At 38.3% G+C, this 22,232-nt stretch overlaps 1 protein-coding gene across 1 annotated transcript in view; it reads right to left on the bottom strand.

Moving 5' to 3' along the window:
* Window positions 1-22,232, bottom strand: part of BBS1 (Bardet-Biedl syndrome 1) — a 63,454-nt gene that overhangs the window by 3,450 nt on the left and 37,772 nt on the right. Inside the window, exons 6-11 of the mRNA XM_068393164.1 lie at window positions 16,826-16,957; window positions 15,031-15,258; window positions 10,776-11,004; window positions 10,344-10,499; window positions 7,641-7,774; window positions 4,276-4,410 (exon numbers count right to left, since the gene is read on the bottom strand). Coding sequence (XP_068249265.1) covers window positions 4,276-4,410; window positions 7,641-7,774; window positions 10,344-10,499; window positions 10,776-11,004; window positions 15,031-15,258; window positions 16,826-16,957 — 1,014 coding nt within the window. The remainder of the gene's footprint in view (window positions 1-4,275; window positions 4,411-7,640; window positions 7,775-10,343; window positions 10,500-10,775; window positions 11,005-15,030; window positions 15,259-16,825; window positions 16,958-22,232) is intronic.

The following is a 22,232-nucleotide window of genomic DNA, read 5'->3' as shown; positions in this document are numbered from 1 at the left end:
AGAAGAGTAAATGGGGTCATAGGGTAGAGATTCTCCCCGCCGGAGGATTCGGTTCACCCCCGAACCTGAAGAGGATCAAGATCTCTAAGGAAGGTCTCTGTCATGAACACCTCAACTATAGTCTGTCGCCTACGGAGGAAGCCCTACCATAGCATTGCGCTGCAGTAGCAGAGGCTCCTCCTCCCACTTCCTTGGAAGGTGCAGGGTCTAAGGAGGCAGAGAGGAGACTAAGAGTTCTTCTCTTCTCGCAGACTTCAACATTCACCCGCAAGAAACGAAGTAAATTAAGACTATTCCTAAGAACTGGCACTCTAGGCCTGAGATCCCATTTCAAGGGAAAGGTCAATCGGTTTTAGTGTCTGTTTACGTAAGATTGGAACATAGTGGCCTTCCTCTGAGGGCTCATTCCTCTGCGAGAAGGACCTAAGTTAACAACCTAGACCTTTCCCCGGACAGAGCTATGGGTGCAAGCTCGGAGGAGGAAGAACCATATGATGACAGATCAGAACACTCCAATGGGGTGCTGCCTGTGTCAGCCAGCCCGAAGATCTCCCCCTTGGAATAGAAAGATAGTCATGTCTTTCTGCAAGTCTTATCTTGCATTTGGGTAAACAGGATCAGCTTCCAGAGTAGGGCAAGGGCAAAGTCCTAGACTTTTTTTACGACATCGCAGTCCCTCCAGCCTGTGAACTTGTCTCGTTTACTTCCTCTGCCTAGGTACGTCAGAAGTAGTTTTACGAGATAGTAGAGGACTCTCATTCTCCACTACCCTTGGATCTGGCCATTCTGGCCTTTATGCAAAATTCTTCTATGAACAAACTGCTTACTTTGCAAATGAACTTCTCTACGGCGCACACTGTCAACATGGAATAGGTTGCGAAGTGTGCTCTGCAATATGTTACATGGCTTGACCACTGGTTAGGGTCAGTGGGCTACCTCGTCAAGAATGAGGATTCACTACCCAGAAGAGGGAAGTTATGTCAGCCTTCATCCTCTTAGGAGCTGGAATACTGGAGTTCCTGACGCAAAACATCGTTAACCAGTGGGTCAATTGAATTTTGAGAAGGCATGACGCACTTATCTCAAAATCCAGGGCTAAGACTTTACAGTACACCCTTACTACGTGGTACCACTACCGCATAGATAGTACCAAACGAAATGCCAGGGTGCAAAGAAGATTGCACAATCTCAAGGCCCTAAGCAGCCCTTTTGATCAAAGGATGCAAAAAAGGGCAGAGGTGGCAAAAGGGGGAAATGCAAACATTCCTAATAAGGAAGGGCATTCCCCTGACCAGTCCACAGGGTGGGGATGCTCCACGAGGCTGAAGCTTGGTCGGTCTCCATACTTCTAGAGGGATATAGCGTACCGTTCATGCTCTCTCGCTTAACTCTAACCCTCCTTCCAACTATGTCAGGTTCCTACGTAAAAGATCCGCAAAGGAACAGGCCCTTCAAGTCGAGTTCCAGACTGAGCTAGAAAAGGACGCTCTCCGAGAGGTCCTGGACGGGTCTCCAGGCTTCTACAGTATCGACTTTGCAGCCCTGAACAAGTTTGTCCAACAAACACTGTCCAACAGTGGGTCCCCAGGCTTCTGCAGTATCGACCTCTCGGCCCTGAACGAGTTTGTCCAACAGACTCCATTCAAGATAGAGATGGCCCAGACGATCAGGCAGTCTGTTAGACCAGAGGACCACATGATACCGTTAGATCTCAGGGATGCGTTCTTCCAGATCCCCATTTATCCATCCTCAAGAAGTACCAGTTCAAGGTGCTGTCCACAGCACATAGGGTGTTTACTCGGATTTTTACCCTCGTGTCCACTGGGGCCCACAAGATCAGTGCAGGTTATCAACGGTTAGGTTATTATTGAATAATCCAAATGGTTGTATTTCATTGTGTTTAGTACAGTTTATCCTTATAAAAATTCAATGAGGTGTTTTTGTAGGGCTTGGAACAAATTAGGCTATTTATTATTATTATTATTATAATAAGCAAAGCTACCACCCTACTGTAATTGGAAAAGCAAGATCCTATAAGCCCAAGGGCTCCAACAGAGAAAAATAGCCCAGTACAGAAAGGAAGCAAGAAAATGAATACATTACAAGAGAAGAATACAAAAAAAAAATATTTTGAGAACTAACAACATTAAATTAGATCTGTCATATAAAAACTTAAAAAGCAAGATAAATAAGATAGAACAGCGTGTCCAAGTGTACCCTAGAGCAAGAGAACTTTAATCCAAGACAATGGAAGGCTATGACACTACCAAAGACTAGAGAACAATGCAATTTTGGAGTGTCCTCCTAGAAGGCAACCCATTATGTGAAAAAATCACGGTACAAAACACACTGGAACCAATTAATTTCGTATTGTAAAGCCCTGTCCACATGGTTGAGCATGCCCGACGGGCAAACAGTGATACCCAGGCCACAATATTTGGTGAAAATGAGGGTTGATGACGTCAGAAGCGGGAAAACTAAAGGCAGGGATCTGGCAACACACTATGATGCTAGATCCCTGTCTGTGGTTTTCCCACTTCTGACGTCATTAACCTTCATTCTTAATAACTATTGTGGTCTGGTATCACTGTTTGCCCGTTGGGCATGCTCGATCGTGTGGACAGGGCTTAAGGCATTACTGTAAAGCCATACTGCCTTCATTAACCAACAGTACTGTGATAGAAAACCAAAAGCAGCTGCAGCTATCCACTAGTAATGCTAAATTACCAGTAGTGAGGACCCTATGGGATGGGTACCTGTCAGTCACATGTCTACGCAAGAAACCAGCAAAGGTCAAAATTGTTTGATTTTGGAGTGTCCTCCTAGAAGGCAACCCATTATGTGAAAAAATTGCGGTACAAAACACTATGGAACCAATTAATTTTGTATTTTAAGGCATTACTGTAAAGCCATACTGCCTTCAAAACCAACAGAACTGTGATAGGAAACCAAAAGCAGCTGCAGCTATCCACTGGTAATGACAAGTTACCAGTAGTAAGGACCCTATGGGATGGGTACCTGTCAGTCACATGTCTACACAAGAAACCAGCAAAGATCAAAATCTCCTCCTGTCTGGCAATATCCCCTGTGGACCAGTGAGCCTAGAGAGAATGAGCTAGAAAAGCAGAATAGGAATGAAATTTTCTACTCCAGGTCTAAGGGAGGGGATGTTACTGCCAAAGATTCAAGCAAAAACCTTTTGGCCTTTTACGCTTAGTTCCATACTTCAATCACTGCGAACAAGACTAGCCAGTTTACTTTTGTAATAAAATCCTACTGAAATTATAGGAAAAATTGTATATCTAAAATAAAAGTAGACAAAGTAACCATATACTCTCCCAGGACACCTACTCCCTCTGGATGGTATGAAAAACTTTGTTATTATTCACTGTTCAACTAATAAAATATAAAGCAAAGATGATTCACACTCCTACAATACCTCCAACAACAAACTAAAAGATTTCCACAACAATGAAGATAATAGTACTTAAAAGCAGCTGGAGAACAGATGTCAACAGTCGGGCAAGTGGTGGGTGGACCACTCGCCTGCACGCTATAAATTAACTCCTATGTTAACAAACCAGGCAACATTCCTGTATAAAATATGAGTTTGTACTGTATTCTCGTACGAACACCTAACTTGAAGATAACGGCAAGTTTATCATTAGCTAACAGGTTAGAAATTAGGTTAAAGTGAGCAACTTACCAAACCCTAATTAAACATAACAATAAATAAAATCAATACGCAATATTGTTTCCTCTGAACAGGCAAAGCAGTTTGAACTGAAATAAACTCGTAGAAAAGTCTAGCAAGGAAATGGAATGAAGTAGAAAAAGCATGACTAGAATAAATCTATCTTTATATTGGAACTAAGTACGCAAAAAATAACAAGAAAAATATCTGGTATATCAGGGAATGAATGACATCAAAACTGAGCTTCTGGCAAGTTGAAGTGTGTACAGTAAACACTACTGACATCATGATGAATGTGGTGAATCATGACATTAAATATTATTCATAACATAGGACAGTTTATGGGAACTCAAAAAAAAGGTTACGTAACTATACATGGATTAAGTAGTCGATTCTTGCTCACAAATATGATGCATCATGGAAGTTTCAGACAATTCTATTATCATGGGAAGAAATGGCCCAATCCATATAATAGTTTGCAGTATTATACAATGTCAAACATAGCCTTCCCAGATGGTGATTGATGTTCAGCCAAAAATGTTAAAATTTTATCAAAGAATACTATACTATAAGTACTTTACCTGAATATAAGATTTGTTAACTGTGTAAATGCGGTCATCACAGTGGAATACAACTGCAACCTGCAGCGAAGGCACTGAAACTGAAGTATTTTGAAGCTCTACCCTTAACTTGAATGTTGGACCAAGACCAAGTACCTAAAGAAGCAAACCTTGTTTAAAAAGCAATGTATTGAGATAATTTCCAAACATCAGGAAAAGAAATAGATGTTAAGAACTCGGATTCAATATTCTAAACAAAATATGACTAATTATGAATAAGAATGTACATAACTCATACTGTAGAGTAATATATTGATTTACATGTAACTAAAAATACCAGCAAGTCAATAGGCCTTTTTTGTGGACAAGTATTAATCAGACTAATATGCAATGCATAGAAAAGTCATGCAGTACCCATACACCACCCAAGCAGTGTTACCGTAATTTTAAAACTATTTTGTTTCACCCTAGCTCACATGGGACCCCACTCAAACCTGAACTCCTTCACTATCTCCACAGTACTCATACAAGCATCACCTAATGTTATCTTTCAAGTGTCTGTAGAGGTGCTCCTTGTAATGTTGTGACTGCGTGTTTTTTAAAGAATTGTGATTGCTATTGTTTAGGTCAAGTTAACAGTATGATTACCTTATAGAAGTGAAAAGATTTGCTTATGGCAGACCTGGTAAAAATGTACAATCATATAACGTACATGTGTTATAATTTTTAAGAAAAAAAAAAGAAGTACAAACAATTGATGCTGCAAAAACAGTGCTTACAATAAAAAAATAACAGCCATGTGTTTTTCATAATGTGGACAACGTACTTCTCATTTGGATCAACGAGAAGTATTTAACAGGAGATAACAGAAAACATTATTTTGTATGCTGACCTTTTGAAAAATGAGTCGGGTACATCAGCAGACAAAGAAAAAGGAACATGAAGAAAAGGTAATTTCAGGTCACAAGCTCATGAAAGAGCGTCTAACCCTGATGTTATGTGCTAATGCCAGGGGGAATTCCAAAATCAACCTCTCCTGGTGTATCACTCTGAGAATGCACAAGCCTTCAAAAATACAAGGTGCTGAAGAAGTAACTGAACTTTAAATGAAGGTCAAACTACAAGGCTTGGCATTTTGTTTGCTGAATGGGTCAATGAGGTTTTTGGTCCTGAGGTCGAAAAGTACCTCCCACTCCAAGCCTTGTTGCTTATGGACAATGATCCTACCCATCATCCAGCCATTGAAAAGTCCTAATGGAGGAATTCAAATTCAGTAGAATCAAGTTCCTGTTGCACAACGCCCCTCCAATTCTCCAACCCAAGAATCAGCAGGTGATCTCAAATTTTAAAAACCTTTACACAAAGACAATGTTCCACTGATATTTCGAGGTAAACGAAGGGACCAAGCTCCACCTTCCAAGAATTTTGGAAAGAACAATTCCACCTTGCCAGCTACCTCAAAATGATTTATAAAGCCTTTATTTCTAAGGAAATTCTTCTTAGTTTATGAGCCTTTATGAACTACTGTATCTGCAAATTTCAGGGCTAAAATCTGTTACTGTCATAATGATAATGCAGCCACTTTACGTCTTGTTAAGATGAGATGGATTCAAGAATTTGAGCCATTTACCTGGTATTAGGGGCAGTCATTCACCACAGGACAAAACCCCTAAGTTATATTATGAAGTAAAAGTTGAAGAGGTCAAATGGAAATATGGAAGAAAGGACGAGGGAACAAAAGTAAAATCGACGACTAAAAAGTGGATATTTTAGGGTCAAAGGGATGCTACAAGGACTTTCTAGTAATCTTTAGAGTGCACTGAGTGAGGTGCACTGAAGGCATTTGACCTCCCTTGGGTTCACCTTGTAGTGTGCAACTGACAAATTATTTTCTAAATAAAAAACTCTCAATCATACACTTGATTCTCAACCTAGAACTTGTATTTTGTATTCACAAAGAATTCTAAAGAGAAATTTTTAATTCCAATAATCTCAGGTGTGAAAAATATGAAAGAATGGCCTAAACAATGTTGTTAAATTGTTAGTGGAATTGCCCTTATGTGTGGTGACAAATATGCTGCTCAACCTTAGGTATATTTAATATATCTAATAGGCTTGTGAATTTCTCAAGTTTCAAAGTATTGCATTACTATGGTAACAATTTTGCTACAATAAAATATCATTAGAAGCAAGGTCTGGCACTTGTTATAGCACACAAGAGGGGCAAAATATTATATGACTGAAGAGAAGTGGCTAGTGAAACATACTGTATACAGTAGAGACAAAACTTTTAAATAAAAGTGATTAAAGTTAGGGATTCCACTGAGAGAGGCTACAGGTAAATAAAAAAAAATCGTGAATGGAGACACCTATAAGGTACTGGAATACTGTACAGTACTTTGAGAAAGAGGACATTTATCTGGAGAGGCATAACAAGAACAAAAAAAAAATCAATCTGCTACTAAATCATAAGAATATGGCCCTTAAAAAAATACTGTTAATAATCAAGTCTGAAATATTTACTTTCATACATTATGAGATAAGGGGAATAAAGTATTATGCATGGAAATTAGGGAAACTGTCCTTATACAGTATAGCAGGCCATATGCTGTGCCCTTAAAATTTCATTTTGCATTACATGAATCTACATCCACAAGTTCTGAGAAGTATCTGAAAATTGGCTTCAAAAGAAGGATGAGCAGGCTTAAAAATTTGTCCGATGACAAGAAGTGGTAATAATATATAACTCTTATTTATTTATCCTATACTATATACAAACATCTCCATCTTAACTTTGCCTTACAGGACAGGACTTCTTAATTAAAAGTCAGATCATTCTGTATATTAAAGAGAGCTTAGTTTTTAAGGTATCCAACTATTAAGAGGAGCCCTTCACCATAAGAGGAACTCTCTACTCATCATTATTTGATTCCTTGGAGAGTTGAAGCAGATGAGAACACTCCCATTGAAATTAAGAGGCTTGAATTCGAGGAACATGAAAATTGCCTACTATTGTATTCATACAATGTACAAACATCAGACTTCGCTTAAAATGAATTGCTACTCAGAGACGCTTTCACAACTCTACAACACGGTTAATCGATTAGAAAGTTTACAATAAGTAGCTGCATTCTTTGGAAATACTGAACAGTATGAGCATTACAAAAAGGCCAATACAGTAACTTAGATGATATTAACTTATTTGATGTTTGGCTCATACTGGTATGTCACATACATAAAGTACATAAATCAAAATTGGTCTGAAGATTTATGACAAGAGATCAATAATGAAGAAAATTTTTTGTAAAATAATATTTCTTTTAATACTGTACTCTACAATTTTCATCAAGTTAGGAGTGATGTAACTTTTAAAACCATAATCTTACCTGAGCCGATAATTTTAAGGGTTCTGTCTGTGATAAGGAAACTGGATTGCTACTTGTCTCTAAAGCTTGCACATATGCTCGAGCTGTGTTCAGTCGAAGGCGATACAGATCATGCTGGAAAATTCGATGCATCACTAAGGGAAAAAAGAAATTAAAAAGATAATTAGTCTTAACTTCAAATTCTTTTGTCATTATAGAAATAGAAAACACACAAGTGGTAATACTGATCTCTTTCCTCTCTTGAAAGGTAAATATTGTTATTCTTAACATTAATATATATACCCAAACAGTTGTAAGAGAAAAAATTCAAGTTTCAGTTTGAGGTTCTTGATGCATCTCAAGACTTTTTATTCATATAAAGCAATAGCTAAAACTTTGCAGATAATGGATAACAAAATTCCTAAGTACAAAACTGATCATCCCCAATTGACAAAGCTGGATACCATTTATAAACTTTTTAAGGTCCCAACAGCAGGACCAATGTAAAAACAGAGCCAATATTTTTGGGGTTAGGCTGTTGTGTGGTCAGCAGATTCTGTCCTGTTAACGCTAGAACAGGGAATCCAATACAGTATACAGTATATTAAATAAATATTGGGACCAGTGTATCAATGTATAAAGCACAGACTCAGTGTGTCTAACAGAGATCCAGAGTTCAAGTTCTACTGAACCAGCCACAGCTTCTCCAATGCTAAAGCTGAAGACACGGCTTACCAAGATTGTTTTTTTCCCGGGAAACCATTTTTTCACTGGCCATCGCTCTGAGAAGTTATATCACTTTGGCCTCTTTACTCGATATTCATAGTATTCTACCTCAACTTCTAAGCTAAGTACAGTTAATTAGGTTCTGAATTTATTATTGATAAGTTTTTAGTGCTAGTTAGTAGTGTTGATCATAGTTAGGGGTAAGCATGCACTGCTATTTTGATTGCTTTGCTTTGATAATGAAAACACAGTCGCACGTGACAGCCATTACAATTCCAGCTCTCAGACAACACAGGAATTGATGATGATAGATTAATTCTATTTTGTTACAAAAATCAATTTTAATTTTGTTACATTCTCTTACTATGAGTTTTAATTTGGTTTCATAACAAGTAGATTTAGCATAGCCTAGATTTGTTTGTGACAGTTTATATATAAACATACAAAGGACAGCTTTCTACTTGGGATATTTTTGCGAGTGATATACCAGAGAATTTTACCTGTAGAGATATCACAGGGTTATAACCCCGGAGCAAATATCTCGAAAGATAATGTGTATGTAACAAGGACATGTTTAAAACAACCATGGCTATCCTTCCCCGAATAGAGTTAACCTTGTCAAGAAGGATATGGGACAGGATTGGATACGTGGGAGAGCCGTTACGATTCCGATACTAGTGTATTACTGTAAACGCGTTCGCTGGTTCGCCATTCCTTTTAGCAGTGCCCTTTTGGTTAAGTACTTGGAAGTTTTCGGCTTTGTTTTCTCAAAGTTTTGGTGAATTTTGACGAAGGATGCTTCTACTTCTGCTTCACCTTTTAAGTTGAGTACTTTGTGGTTTGTTTTGGGTGAGAATTTAATTTCTCCCCCATTTCATTTTACGTGATGCGTACGTTTTTCTATTCCCTTCCATCGTGTGGTCGAGGCCGGGGGCTCATAAATTCAAATTCCTCAGTGATTCATATGAATTTCTTAGCTAACACTTTTGTCATTATTCTAGGTTAGGCATTTGCATTTTTGCATGCTTGTCTTTCCTAGTCTATGCCTGGGCTAGCTTTTCCCTCCAAACCCCCTCCCCTTCTTGCCACAGGATTGTATGATTCACCTCCTTGAAGGGATCCCTTGGGAGTTTATAGATAGGTGGTTCACTGTCGACCTAGGTCTATCCTAGCCTTAGTTTTTGGATAGGCGGCACTGGTTGAGCGAATTCGTTCCCTTTGCCTACTTACTGTTGGTCCCTTAGAACAAACTCGGCTCTAATATCAACAGGTAGGCCTTCCTTTCCTGCCGCCTTACCCTTCTTCTAGGCTACTGTCCTTAGTCTCTGATTAAGCGGCAGCTGGTTCGATGAATTCGTTCTCTTCGCCTACTTACATGAACAAATTCGGTTTTGTTCTAATACTGCAGTTGGATGGATGGAGTGAAGAAAGCTCTAGGTAATAGGAGGATAGATGTGAGAGGAGCAAGAGAGCGTGCTAGAAATAGGAATGAATGGCGAGCGATTGTGACGCAGTTCCCCTATGCCCTGCTGCTTCCTCCGATCGCCTTGGATGACCGCGAAGGTAGCAGTAGTAGGGGATTCAGCGTTATGAAGCTTCACCTGTGGTGGATAATGGGGAAGGGTGGGCTGTGGCACCCTAGCAGTACCAGCCAAACTCAGTTGAGTCCCTTGTCAGGCTGGGAGGAACGTAGAGAGCAAAGGTCCCCCTTTTTTTTTTTTCATTTGTTTGACGTTGGCTACCCCCAAAATTGGGGAAAGTGCCTTGGTATATGTATGTATGTATATGTAGACCAGTTAGTTTTCCAATTATTTAACAGTAGGATAGTATACTGTACATAATTTATACATACTATACAATCATATGATACATGAATAGTCTTTGAATAAATGTTGAATGACCCACAAAGAAATTTTGAATACGCTTGAGGTACAGATGGATAAATTTAAAAAAAAAAAGTTAATACTGTATAAAAAACTATCAATGTACTGTACTTACAAACTGAATTCTCTCTTTCTCGCATTGTCTGGTCAACAAATAATTTAGTCTTTTTAGGGATATTAAGCTTGAGAGCACTGGCATGAGTGGGTCCTTGATTCTCATCTATCTCAAAACGAGCAGTTCTCTTCAATATTTTGATGATGAGTCCTCCACCTGAAACAAAGAAGTAAACTATTTTTCTCATACTGTAATTTTTTTGGTCACCTTTATTACACAACTTTTATGGGAAAGAAAAACAGCACAGATCCTTTATTATATAGATCTTTTTCCTGACAGAGCTTTCTCAAACTGTTAAGTCATGAGGACACCTACTAATTAATGGGTTAAATGGAAGTTATCAAAAGCCACAGAATGCAAAACGCTATCAAGTTATATTTACTCTTTCTATAAATAACCCACTTAATTATATTACTGCATATAATACATTACCTTTTAAAACTAGTATCAACGTGTTATCTTCTCTTCCAAAGCGACCAAACCGCATTGCTGCTACACTGTCTTCTGTATGGATTGTATCAACTAGATGTTTATCCCGATAAATCAGCACTCTGTTATCAGACATCCCTAAGGCAGTAAGTTTGAGGCCTAATGTTCGAATCTCTAAGGTTTCTATGCACATAACAGGGGCAGGCAAGTTTAACGACCACAAACGTTTACCCTGTAAAAGACAAACCACAGTATATTGCCATGGCAAAGAGTAGTTTCACGGTAATATGTATTTCACATAAACTATTTCTGAGCTACAAAGTATTTCCGTGTTAGTGTTTCTGCTAAAATTCCCTTGACTTCAATTCTTTTTAATCCTACAAAATGTTTTATAAAAATCCAATCTGTTATATGAGATCGATAGACATATGAGAATCACTGAATGTAGCTAGTAATGTAGAACCTGATGCCAGTGGTCCTATATATCACTAATTCTTTTTGGCTATATTATCAATTAACCGATTTAAAGGGTTGAATGGTATGTGCTCACAAGTGTGAATGGATAATTTTTATCCTGTATTATGAATGAAGTATTTTAAGACATAGGACTTAAATTACTTGCATGCATAAGCTGGTTAACAGTAACATCATTGCTAATGGTTAAGGAGAGAACAAACATTAAGTTAAATGGCTCTAATAAAGTAACAAATTAAATCATTTCAAATGTTACTTGTATTGCCTAAAGATTAGAAGCTATTAACAGGAAATATCACCAATCACTCACATTTCTACCTGCATTTATCCTGGCTCAACAAAAGCGGAATATCTAAGTCATACCATAGAATGGTGATATGAGAATGGCAACCAATGAGTGAAAGGAAAGGAAACTCTTGTGAATACAGAACTGTCTTACAAGAATCAACAAGTTTCTTTGTTTTACTACACCTACAAATGATCATAAACCATGTCTTCTTGTTCAACCTAGATTTACAATCTGTAAGCAGACCTTACAAAAGAAATTACCAATAAAAAGAAGTTACTTTTAAATAATCCAGTCATTAAAATTTATAATACAACAGAACTACTATTCCCATCAACATTATATCAATAATAAATACTAAATCATGATGAAGGGTAGACGGAGATGGTTTGGGCATGTTCTTCACACTCCCTTACGAAAGATTAGTTCACCAAACATTCAGCTGGGCTCCACAAGGCACTAGAAGAGTTGGAAGACCCAGACCTACATGGCTGAGGACTATGAAGCGTGAAGTAGGAGATGATCAATGGAGCAGTATTGAATTACAAGCTCAAGATAGAGACGACTGGCGAAATCTAACCGAGGCCCTTTGCGTCAATAGGCGTAGGAGATGATGATGATGAAATCCGCCTAAAAATTCATCATCATCTCCTTCTACGCCTACTGACGCAAAGGGCCTTACTTAGATTTCGCCAGTCATCTCTATCTTGACCTTTTAATTCAATACTTCTCCATTTATCATCTCCTGCTTCACGCTTCATAGTCTTCAGCCATGTAGGTCTGGGTCTTCCAACTCTTCTAGTGCCTTGTGGAGCCCAGTTAAAAGTTTGTTGAACTAATCTTCCGTAAGGGAGTGCGAAGAACATGCCCAAACCATTTCCATTTACCCATCAACATGATCTCATTCACATATGGCACTCAAGCATTCTCTATTATAGTTTCAGTTCTAATCCTGTCTTGCTATTTAACTCCCAATACTCTTCCGAGGATTTAGTTCTAAAATCGACAAAATCTGATGGATATTGTTTCATTGTCATACCATGACTCATGTCCATATATTAACACTGCTCTCACTAAACTGATATATAATCTAATTTTTATATGTAATTTCAGGCAATTTGATTTCCAAATTTCACTTAGCCTAGCCATTGTCTGATTTGCTTTTTTTTTTAATCTTTCATTAAACTCCAATTCTAAAGTCCCAGTATTTGAGACTATAGTTCCTAAATACTTAAATTATTTTACTTCATTATTCCTTTCTCCCTCTAATGATATTTCATCTTCCATTCTCATCCTCTGTCTGTCTTCTATTTATCTTGAGCCCAATCTCATGTGATTTTTCATGCATTCTGGTAAGCATACATTGCAAATCCTGTGGTGATCTTCTAACAATGATAGCGTCATCAGCATACTCTAGGTCAGCTAATCTCCCATTACCAATCCAGTCCAATCCTTCTCCACCATCTTCAAATGTTTTACGCATTACAAAATCCATGAAAAGGATAAATACGTAACATAGGTGACAACATATTCCCTTGAAGTACTGTACTCCACATTTCACTGGAAATTCATTTGATAGGACTTCATTAACATTAACTTTGCACATGGTATGCTCATGAACAGACTTAATCAAATTTACATATTTATGGAGAACTCCATGATGACGCAGGACTCTCCACAAAACTGGCCGGTGCATATTATCAGAGGCTTTTTCAGTCCACAAATGCCATCAAAAGTTAATTTCTACATTCTACACACAACTTGTACTTTTTCTAAATCCTACTTATTCATCTCTCAGCGTTTCATCAATCTTTCCCTCTAGTCTCTTTAGAATATGCGTACTATATAGTTTCATGACAACTGACGTAAGTGTGATGCCATTGTAATTATTGCAATCAGCCAGATCTTTGTTTGCCATTTTCACCAACACTCCTAGCTCCCACTCATCAGGTTTTGCCTCTTTATGCAACATCCTACAAAATAATCTTGTAAGTATTCTGGGAGACACTTCATTTCCGGCCAATATCATCTCGGCACTTATTCCATCGTATCCAGGGGCTTTCCATCGCTTGAGATTTTTAATGATAGCTTCAATTTCAAACACACTGAATTCATTCATGGGCACATCAAGGTCTTCCTCAGCTTTGGTACATCAATCAAATTATTCCTTTCATATCTTCTATGCATGACCTCACTAAAGTGTTTCACCCAACATTGCCTTTCTTCATCTTTTGTTGCTATAACAGATCCATCTCTCTTTTTGATAGGTATATGCTTCTTCTTCTTTGCCCCGAGTAGAGATTTCATTGATAATTTTAAGAGCAATTCTTACCCCATAGCCACTCCCTGAAGTCATAGCTTTGTCAGCCTCATCTGCTTTCCTGTCTAAATATCCTTTCCAGTCATTCCTGATTTTTCTTTTGACCTCCCTGTCAATACTGGAATACTTAGCAGGCTTTACCTTGTAATTTTCATTACTTCCTCAAAAACTTTCAACACTAAATTTGTCTTTGTCTCCTTTTTATAGTATCCAAAGTATCATTTGATATCAATGGCTTTTGTCTTGTAACTGCATGTCCCAAACTTCACTTCCAACTGACTGATATATGTCCTTAATATCACACCATTCTTATTTCATTGTCTGCTCTTCATCTTTTGAAGTCTCTAAGACTGCAAATTAATTCCTACATTCAATTGCAAAGGTTTCTCTGAGCTCATCTTCTACAAGCTTAGTTGTATCAAACCTAGGTATTCTATCTACCTTTCTGTTTGGTGCTTTCAGTTTTAATTTCACTGTGGCAGTGAGGAGCTGTTGATCACTACCAATATCTGCACCTCTATAGCTTCTTACATTTCTTAGAGTCCTCATTTTCTCTTTATTTAATGGCTATGTGATCTATTTGATGTTTGTAATTGCATCATGGTGAAATCCATATATATTTGTGGATGCCCTTGTGCTGGAAAATAGAACTTCCAATAACAACATTGTTTATTGAACAAAAAACTTATAAAATATGCTCCATTTTCTTTTGCAACTTTGCCAAGACCCTCAACATTCATCACATTCTCTATACCTTGATTATTCATTCCAACTTTAGCATTGAGGTCACCAATTACAATTTTCAAATCTCTCTCTGGGATCTCATCTATTACACTGCAGTTCTTCATAGTATTCATCTTTCCATCCTTCCTTCAGTGGAAAATTTTTTTTATTATTATTACTTACTAAGCTAAAACACTAGTTGGAAAAGCCAAGGGGCTCCAACAGGGAAAATAGCCCAGTTAGGGATGGAGGGGTGTTAAGTTTAAACACATAGTATACAAAAGGGATATGACTTTGGTATCACAAGTACTGTATTATACTAACTACTTAAATGCTATTCACTTGTGTGCCGTATTATCCTTTCAAAAGTTACAACTTTTGCATTTCCATTTGTTCATGATCATATATAGGAGATTCTAAACTAACATATATATCAATTAACTAATATATCTTACCTTGTTATTGAAACAATGAAGATTTTGGTCCATTGTGACAACGACAATACTTTTGTCTCTACGAAGCAATCCAATTGGTTGCGATGGTAACTCTGCTGTAGGACGGCCTACCTTAGTCCCACGTTTCAAAGTATAAACATGACCATTACGACAGGCTACAATGATTCTATATTCAACGTCATACAAACCTGACACTGATAGGAATACAGGAACACTGGGCAGAGTCATCTGAAAAGATTTTCAAGTATTGTAAACAATTTCAATTTTAAAAATGAATATTTCCATACCTAAAATTTTGAGTAAAACTATGTTACAAACACACAAAACAAAAGAAATAAAATTTCTAACAGAATTTTTAGCTAATATTATTATCTCCTTCCACAAGGGGTGAAATATTTACACATACTGTACCTCTGTACCTGCTATGATTGATAAGTGCAATGCAAGGTGGTTAACAGGAAATTTGTTAGAACTTCTAGAATAAAGTATAACAAATGTTAAAAGCAATTTTTATTTTTCCTTTAAAATAGGGAATATCCTCAGTGAAGATGACAAGCGGTAATGGAAGACAGGTAGCCCAGCCCAACCCCATGTTGAAGACTCTCAACTTCTGTCCTTTGGCTCAGGACTGAGAGGGGTAGTTGAGATGGGAATTTTAACGATAAAGATCTCAGATTTGTAAAGTACGAAAAATTACAAATTACTTTTAAAATCTATATGTTCCTACATGTGTATAAACATTCCAACCTTTAAAATAGGGAGATACACTAATTGGTGTGTCGGCAATCCAGAGAGCTGTACTGATGGTGGGTCGGAAATCCCCAGAACTGAACTGATAAGTTTCTTTTCCCTGGAAATGTCAGTCTCCCTGGTTCCGTATGGGTGGAAAGGAGATGACTCCAGCAACCCGCTATCTGCCTATCATTGGGATGAATAGGCCAATATGGCTTGGTCTGTACCAAAAACATTGGCATGTGGTCAAAGAAGGAATCCCTTCTTTAGGTCAAACTACTCATTGCCAGTCAGGAGAAGAGCTTCCAACCTTTGTTAGGGTGCGGCGATCACTGAGGGAACTCCATACACACCACCAAAGCCTTAAAAATCCACCAACACAGTTACGAGACCTCTTTGTCCCTGCTGCATACTCTCCAGGGACTGATCCAGGGACGTATATTAAAGAAGCCACACTTGCTTGCACAATGGATGGGGGAAAGCAAAAGTTTTAAGAAATTTACTCGATGTCTTCTTGGGCATTGGCAAGAGCTACCTCAGAGGAGGCTTAGCTCTCTTAGTACCCTTCAAAGCATGCTCTCGCCACTACACAAGAGGCCACGATCTATGCTAGGCACAAAAGAATGATTGCAAACACTGATGCCTCCTACAAGAAGCGGAGAGTGGATCCACGGTTTAGCCATAAACCGATTGCAGCACTTATCTTTCCCTCGCAAATACGAATCTCATGCTTTACATAAATTGTCAACAAACAGCATTCACTTCAGGAATATAAAATAAAAAGATCAAAGCCTTCGGTTCGGTCGCAACAGTACATCCGTCCTCATTGAGACTGAAGAAAAAAAATTAAATCTTCGACAAGCAGGTGGATAGGACTACTTGTCCGCGAACACCAACTGAAGACATTCCTATTTGAAAGGATGAAAGGTTTGTATACACATACAAACAATTAATAATAAATACCAATCACCATTCCACACTTTTTTACAATTGCTCACAACAGTTTCTTATACCCATACACTTTCCTCTCATGTAAAATGTTAAAAGGTTATGTCATACTTACACTATTCAAAATTGTGAAGGCTTCTGGATCCAAAATAAATATATTGGCACTCTCTGTGCCCAGTATTAAACAGGATATTGCATCATCTTCAGCATGGCTCTTTTTCATGGTAGAAAAACATGTTACCACAGTCTGAAATATAAAATTTGAAGTGGTGATGTGTACTTTGTTGTATAAAAGATAATGTTTACAATGGTATTTGGGGCAATTAAAAAAGTCTTCCTAAACTATAATGCTGTATATATTGATAAATAAGATCCACAATCTCATATATTAACTTATTACCGAGGCTAGTTGGGGTTGAGACTATATAATGAAAAAGCGTGTGATTCAAAATAAATTTGACATACCACAGAAGTTTACTCAGATATACATCAATTCCAAGGATGAAAACTTTCAGTTCTAGTGAAATGCTTCTAACATTTAGAATGAAAGAAGAATCAGACCTTTAGTTATCTTCCATTCCTTATCAGTTTGTCTGAGCTTTGTCATTCTTTTCCAGATGAATGGGAGATCACTAAAACATTACAACCAGAAATAATTGCGACCAAGTAGACAATATTTAGGAAATCAGGTATTTTATCCATTTTGTATTAAAATAAAAATATAGGAATAGTAGAGGATTACAGACTAACAGAGCATTAAAAGTAAAGCCAAATTCATAAGTCCTCCTTTCTATGTTGGTGAACATAGTGCAATCTCTACACACGTGAAGTAATGATCTGAGTGTGTCATCACACTATTGAATTTAACTGAACACATCATATGATCCTATGGGCCCAGAGCAACTCCATCCATCTGCCTATCTGCCTCAAAACATTAATCCTTCATTGCCTTAGTAATAGTTGCTGCTGTTACTGTTGTGCATACTTGATTGATTGATTCATTGATTATGAGTTACCTGGCATCCTGACATTTAAGGTCATTGAGGCTGATATTTCTAATAATTAAATAAATAAATATTTATTCAGTTTAAAAAAATAAAAGCAAAATCATCCTTATAACAGTTAGATAGCTTTCAGAAGACCTGCTTATGAAATAAATTTAAAAATACCACTATCATTGTACGACACATGTCCGAGAATCTTGGCAAGGATGAACTTGCCATCCTTACCTTGAGCCTCAAACAGATGTGTACTTTTTTCAGTACTATAAATGGGATATTCTATCAACAAATGTCTCACTGTCAAGGGCACCAAACAGTTGTCGCAATAGGGTTAGTGTTGGCCACTTAGCAGAAACTTGTGTGTTAACCGAGTGTGACCAATGCGGAGACAACAGAGACGTCTCCCACTTTCGGGGCATCATGTTATACCTCCAAGGAGATATGCTATTTGTTACTACTCTCATTTTATTGTCATTTACATTATCCCAGTGTTGTTGCGTATTATTATGAAACAGTTTCTTGATGGTAGGTAGGAAATCATTACAGGGAATGGGATACCTTCTTGGCAGCAACTCGGATGCAGCATTCTTTGCCAGTAAATCTGCCTTCTCATTCCCAGACACACCTACATGTGCTGGAACCCAACAAAATCAACCCAATATACCTCTCAGTCCAATAATAAAAAGCCATTCTAAAATCTTTAAAACTAGAGGGTTACTAGAATTAAAAACTTCTAAAGCTTGAAGGACACTCTTTGCATCACTAAAAATGTTCGGCAGCAAATATGAAAGCTGTTAGAGGAAGTGCACCTCTATAATTAAAACCATTACTATGTACATGTGAAGTAATGATCTGAGTGTGTCATCAGACTACCGAATTTAACTGAACACAACATATGATCCTATGGGCCCAGAGCAACTCCATCCATCTGCCTCAAAACATTGATCCATTGCCTTAGTAATAGTTGCTGCTGCTGCTGTTGTGCATGCTGGATTTTACTGATAGTTACAGTCCAGTGGTCTGTTACTCCATTGGTATTTAAATGACTACTTTTAATTTTTACTAATGCAGAAGATATTTCTAACACAGGATCAACTATTGATAAACAAAGAGGAGGTGGACCTTGACGTGTAATTTGGTTCAATGAATAGGGGGCCTTTTAAGATATAATCTAGTTCAAAGATGAGGTGGCCCTTAAGTTATAATCTGGTTCAATCAGGGCTAAAGAATTTTGGTGCACTCTACCCTTTCCTGGATGGAGAAGCAGTGAATGGGTAATCCTGGCCTGGCAGGGAATGACAAAACGCTGATGCAAAGTAGAGTCACGAGAATTACAACAATCTCCATGTAAGCTCTGCGCTTGAGCCTGCTCTAATAACAATTTTGTATTATACTCCACTATACTGCCAAAGCTTTTTTTCTTTTACTCAAAAGGAAACATAAATGAAATTGGGCTAGAAATCTAAAGGTACTTACAACACACAGTATACCACCTAAGCACTCCATATTCCAAGCAAGAATTACAGTTTAAAGCCCTTTGAAGGAAAATTTGATTTGCCAAATTAAACTCCTATCTGTGAAGAGTATGTGCTTGCTATTTCTACACAAGTGCCAATATTGACAATAGGGCTGTAGAATAATTTCTCCTATGCTGTAATTTTTAACTATGCCATTTGAACATCTCATACTGTATTTCATTAGAATATTACATCTAACTAGGCATTAAAACTATTCAATATCTACTTCAGTCTCATAAAAAAAAACCCTTTATACTATCATGAAAGAAATTTCAAATCCTAAATACCTCTATACAGTCCATGTCTTTTTATCAAATAACCTTACATGATCGAATTTACAATTATAGCACACACCAAATGTATCCTTAAATACAGTACAGTACTGATGTTCGCTTTTTATTAAATCAACTTCCTGTGATGTAATCAATATTGAAAAGAATATTTCTATCTTAAGTTACATGTATAAGCTATAGGAATACTTTTGTGCATATAAAGATGGAAAAATGACAAATTTGGAAATCATTTTTATTTTTCCTGACTATATAAACATTGAGGTTTTTACAATGAATATCATTTTGGCGAATGCTGAAATCTAGCTATAAGACTTTACAGCAAGGTATAACTACCAGCTACTAGTTAGCAGGGGGGAGGGGGGTTAGCTGAGGTAGACTAGATGCTCCGCTAATGCACTCACCGGTTGAGTAAAGTCACTTTTTAAATTGCAGAAAGGACTCGCCCGGGGGATAGGTGATAACGGGTCAGGTATATGTAAAGAACTTCAAGGTTTGTATAGTTAGGAAAAATACAAATTATTTCCAAATTTGTCATTTGTTCTGACACTATTACAAACTCTTTTGCTCTTTACAGTGGAGACTCATCCTTAGGTGGGTGGAAGTCCTAAAACCAATTGGCTGGTTCTTGTCCCAAGGTGTTAATTTGTACTTCGCACAAGCTTAATAGATACACCCTGATACCTCGCTAATTCTGCAAATGTGTGAGAGATTTAACAGCCTGGGCAATCTAGTGAATGTGTGAGAACTCAGCAATGTGACTTGACCAGGTAAGGTAATATTTGGAGCTAAACTCCACACTTAACCTACCTAGACATTGCCTGATTCCACCTCGCAGGGATATCGGGGACATAAATATATGCTTATATCAGGTTGCCCAAGGGATGATGGTACCCACCTGCACTTAGAGGTCAGCTTGTAAAGTTCCTTGGTTGCTGCACTTCAAGAGAGGAGAATGAAAGATGAAAAGGCCAGTCACTCATACATTAATTCTAGTCTTATACCGGATAATATCTGCCTTCAACCAACTTCTATTTGTCCTACAAGGGAGCAGAGGTGCTTGTGACCACATTTTGTGCCGCCACACAGGACCTATGGAGAAAGTGTCCAGGTTCCTGTGGATTACATCTTGCAGGTAGTGAGCTGAGAAGGTCATTTGATGCTTCCACACCCCACCTTGTAATACCTGCGCAAAATAGCAGTTCTTTTTGAACGCCAAGGATGTGCTTATACCCCTGACGCCATGAGCCCTGGGTCTTCGAGTCTGGAATAAGAGCTCTTTCTATCACTTGCCTAATCCAGGCGAAGATAGTATTGCATGTTATTTTCCTCTTGACCCTGCCCATGCTGACCAAAAGTCTGTTAATCCCTGGGCGAGCTCCTGTGGTTCGTTTGAGATAAGACCTCAGCTCCCTAATAGGGCATAATAGTAGGTGATCTGGATTGTCTGCTACATAAAGTACTCTCTCAATATGGAAGGGACCGAATCTAGGACCTTGTACAGCTGGATATTGAGTCTTAGCAACAAACTCACGGACGAAACTCAGTGTCACCCGCTCCAATCCCCTTGAGTGGACGATGTCGTATGATATACATGTGACTCTCTTTGCAGAGGCTTGGGCTAGGAGAAAAACTGTCTCGAGTGTCAAGTCACGATCTGACGACTGATGTAAAGGCTCATAAGGTGCTCCTTTCAGTGCTGATAGTACACATACTACGTTCCAAGGAGGGGGCCTAACTTCTAACTGAGGGCAGGAGCACTCAAAGCTCCATATGAGGAGAGACAATTCCATCAAGGAAGAAATGTTAACTCATTTCAATCTCAAGGCGAGGCTCAAGGCTGAGCGATAGCATTTCACCGCCAAGATCGAGCAGAGTTTTTCCTCCCCGAGGTATAATAGAAACTACACTATCACAGCGATAGTGGCTTCAAGAGAAGCAATACTCCTTTCACAACATCAATCACAAAAGAATAGACTACTTCACAGATAGCTAGGTTGGTAGCGTCGCGGGCTTCTGTTTCAGAGGTCCCGAGTTCGCATCCCCCCTTAGGCACGAATAGTGCGAGACCTTCTACCGGGGGTACTCCTCAGGGTGGCGCCTGGGGGGGAGGTTATAGGGGGCTAGTGATAGTCCCAGCTGGCTCATGGTTGCCCGAAGAGATGATGAAGATCGTTTCAGGGGAGACCTAAAACGCGCAACCTTGACTTTAACCTGGTATACGGCAGCTGAAGAGTCCCAGAGGTATCCAGAAATACTTTTCAAAACTGGTTGTGAAAAGCCTCTCCTAGAGAGACGCTGGATAACCTCCAGGTGTAAAGTTGTAGCAAAGCTAAGGCTTTGTGAAATATTTTGGCATATGGTTGTTTGAGTATCTCGGGAAGAAGTGGTAGCTCTCTCGGAGCTTCTGTGAGCAGATGTAGAAGGTCTGAGACCCATTCTGCATTCTGCCACATCTGAGTTATGAGGGTCATTGAGAGATCTTGTGGTGCCCTTACTTTGTTTATGAGTAGTCTTACTAGGCAAAATGGGGGAAACTTTAATGTACAACCTGTCCCATGGATGTTGGAAGGCATCATGCCAGATGGCCTGGGGATCTGGTATTGACGAGCAATATACCGGAAGTTTCCAGTTAAGGGACATTGCGAAGAGGTAGATTGTCGGAGAACCCCATAGAGTCAGGAATTTTTTTGCAATCTGATGATTCAAAGACC

This window comes from Palaemon carinicauda, chromosome 19, assembly GCF_036898095.1.
Source record: "Palaemon carinicauda isolate YSFRI2023 chromosome 19, ASM3689809v2, whole genome shotgun sequence".
Classification (NCBI taxonomy): Eukaryota; Metazoa; Arthropoda; class Malacostraca; order Decapoda; family Palaemonidae; genus Palaemon; species Palaemon carinicauda.
This window is presented reverse-complemented; position numbering and strand designations above follow the sequence as displayed.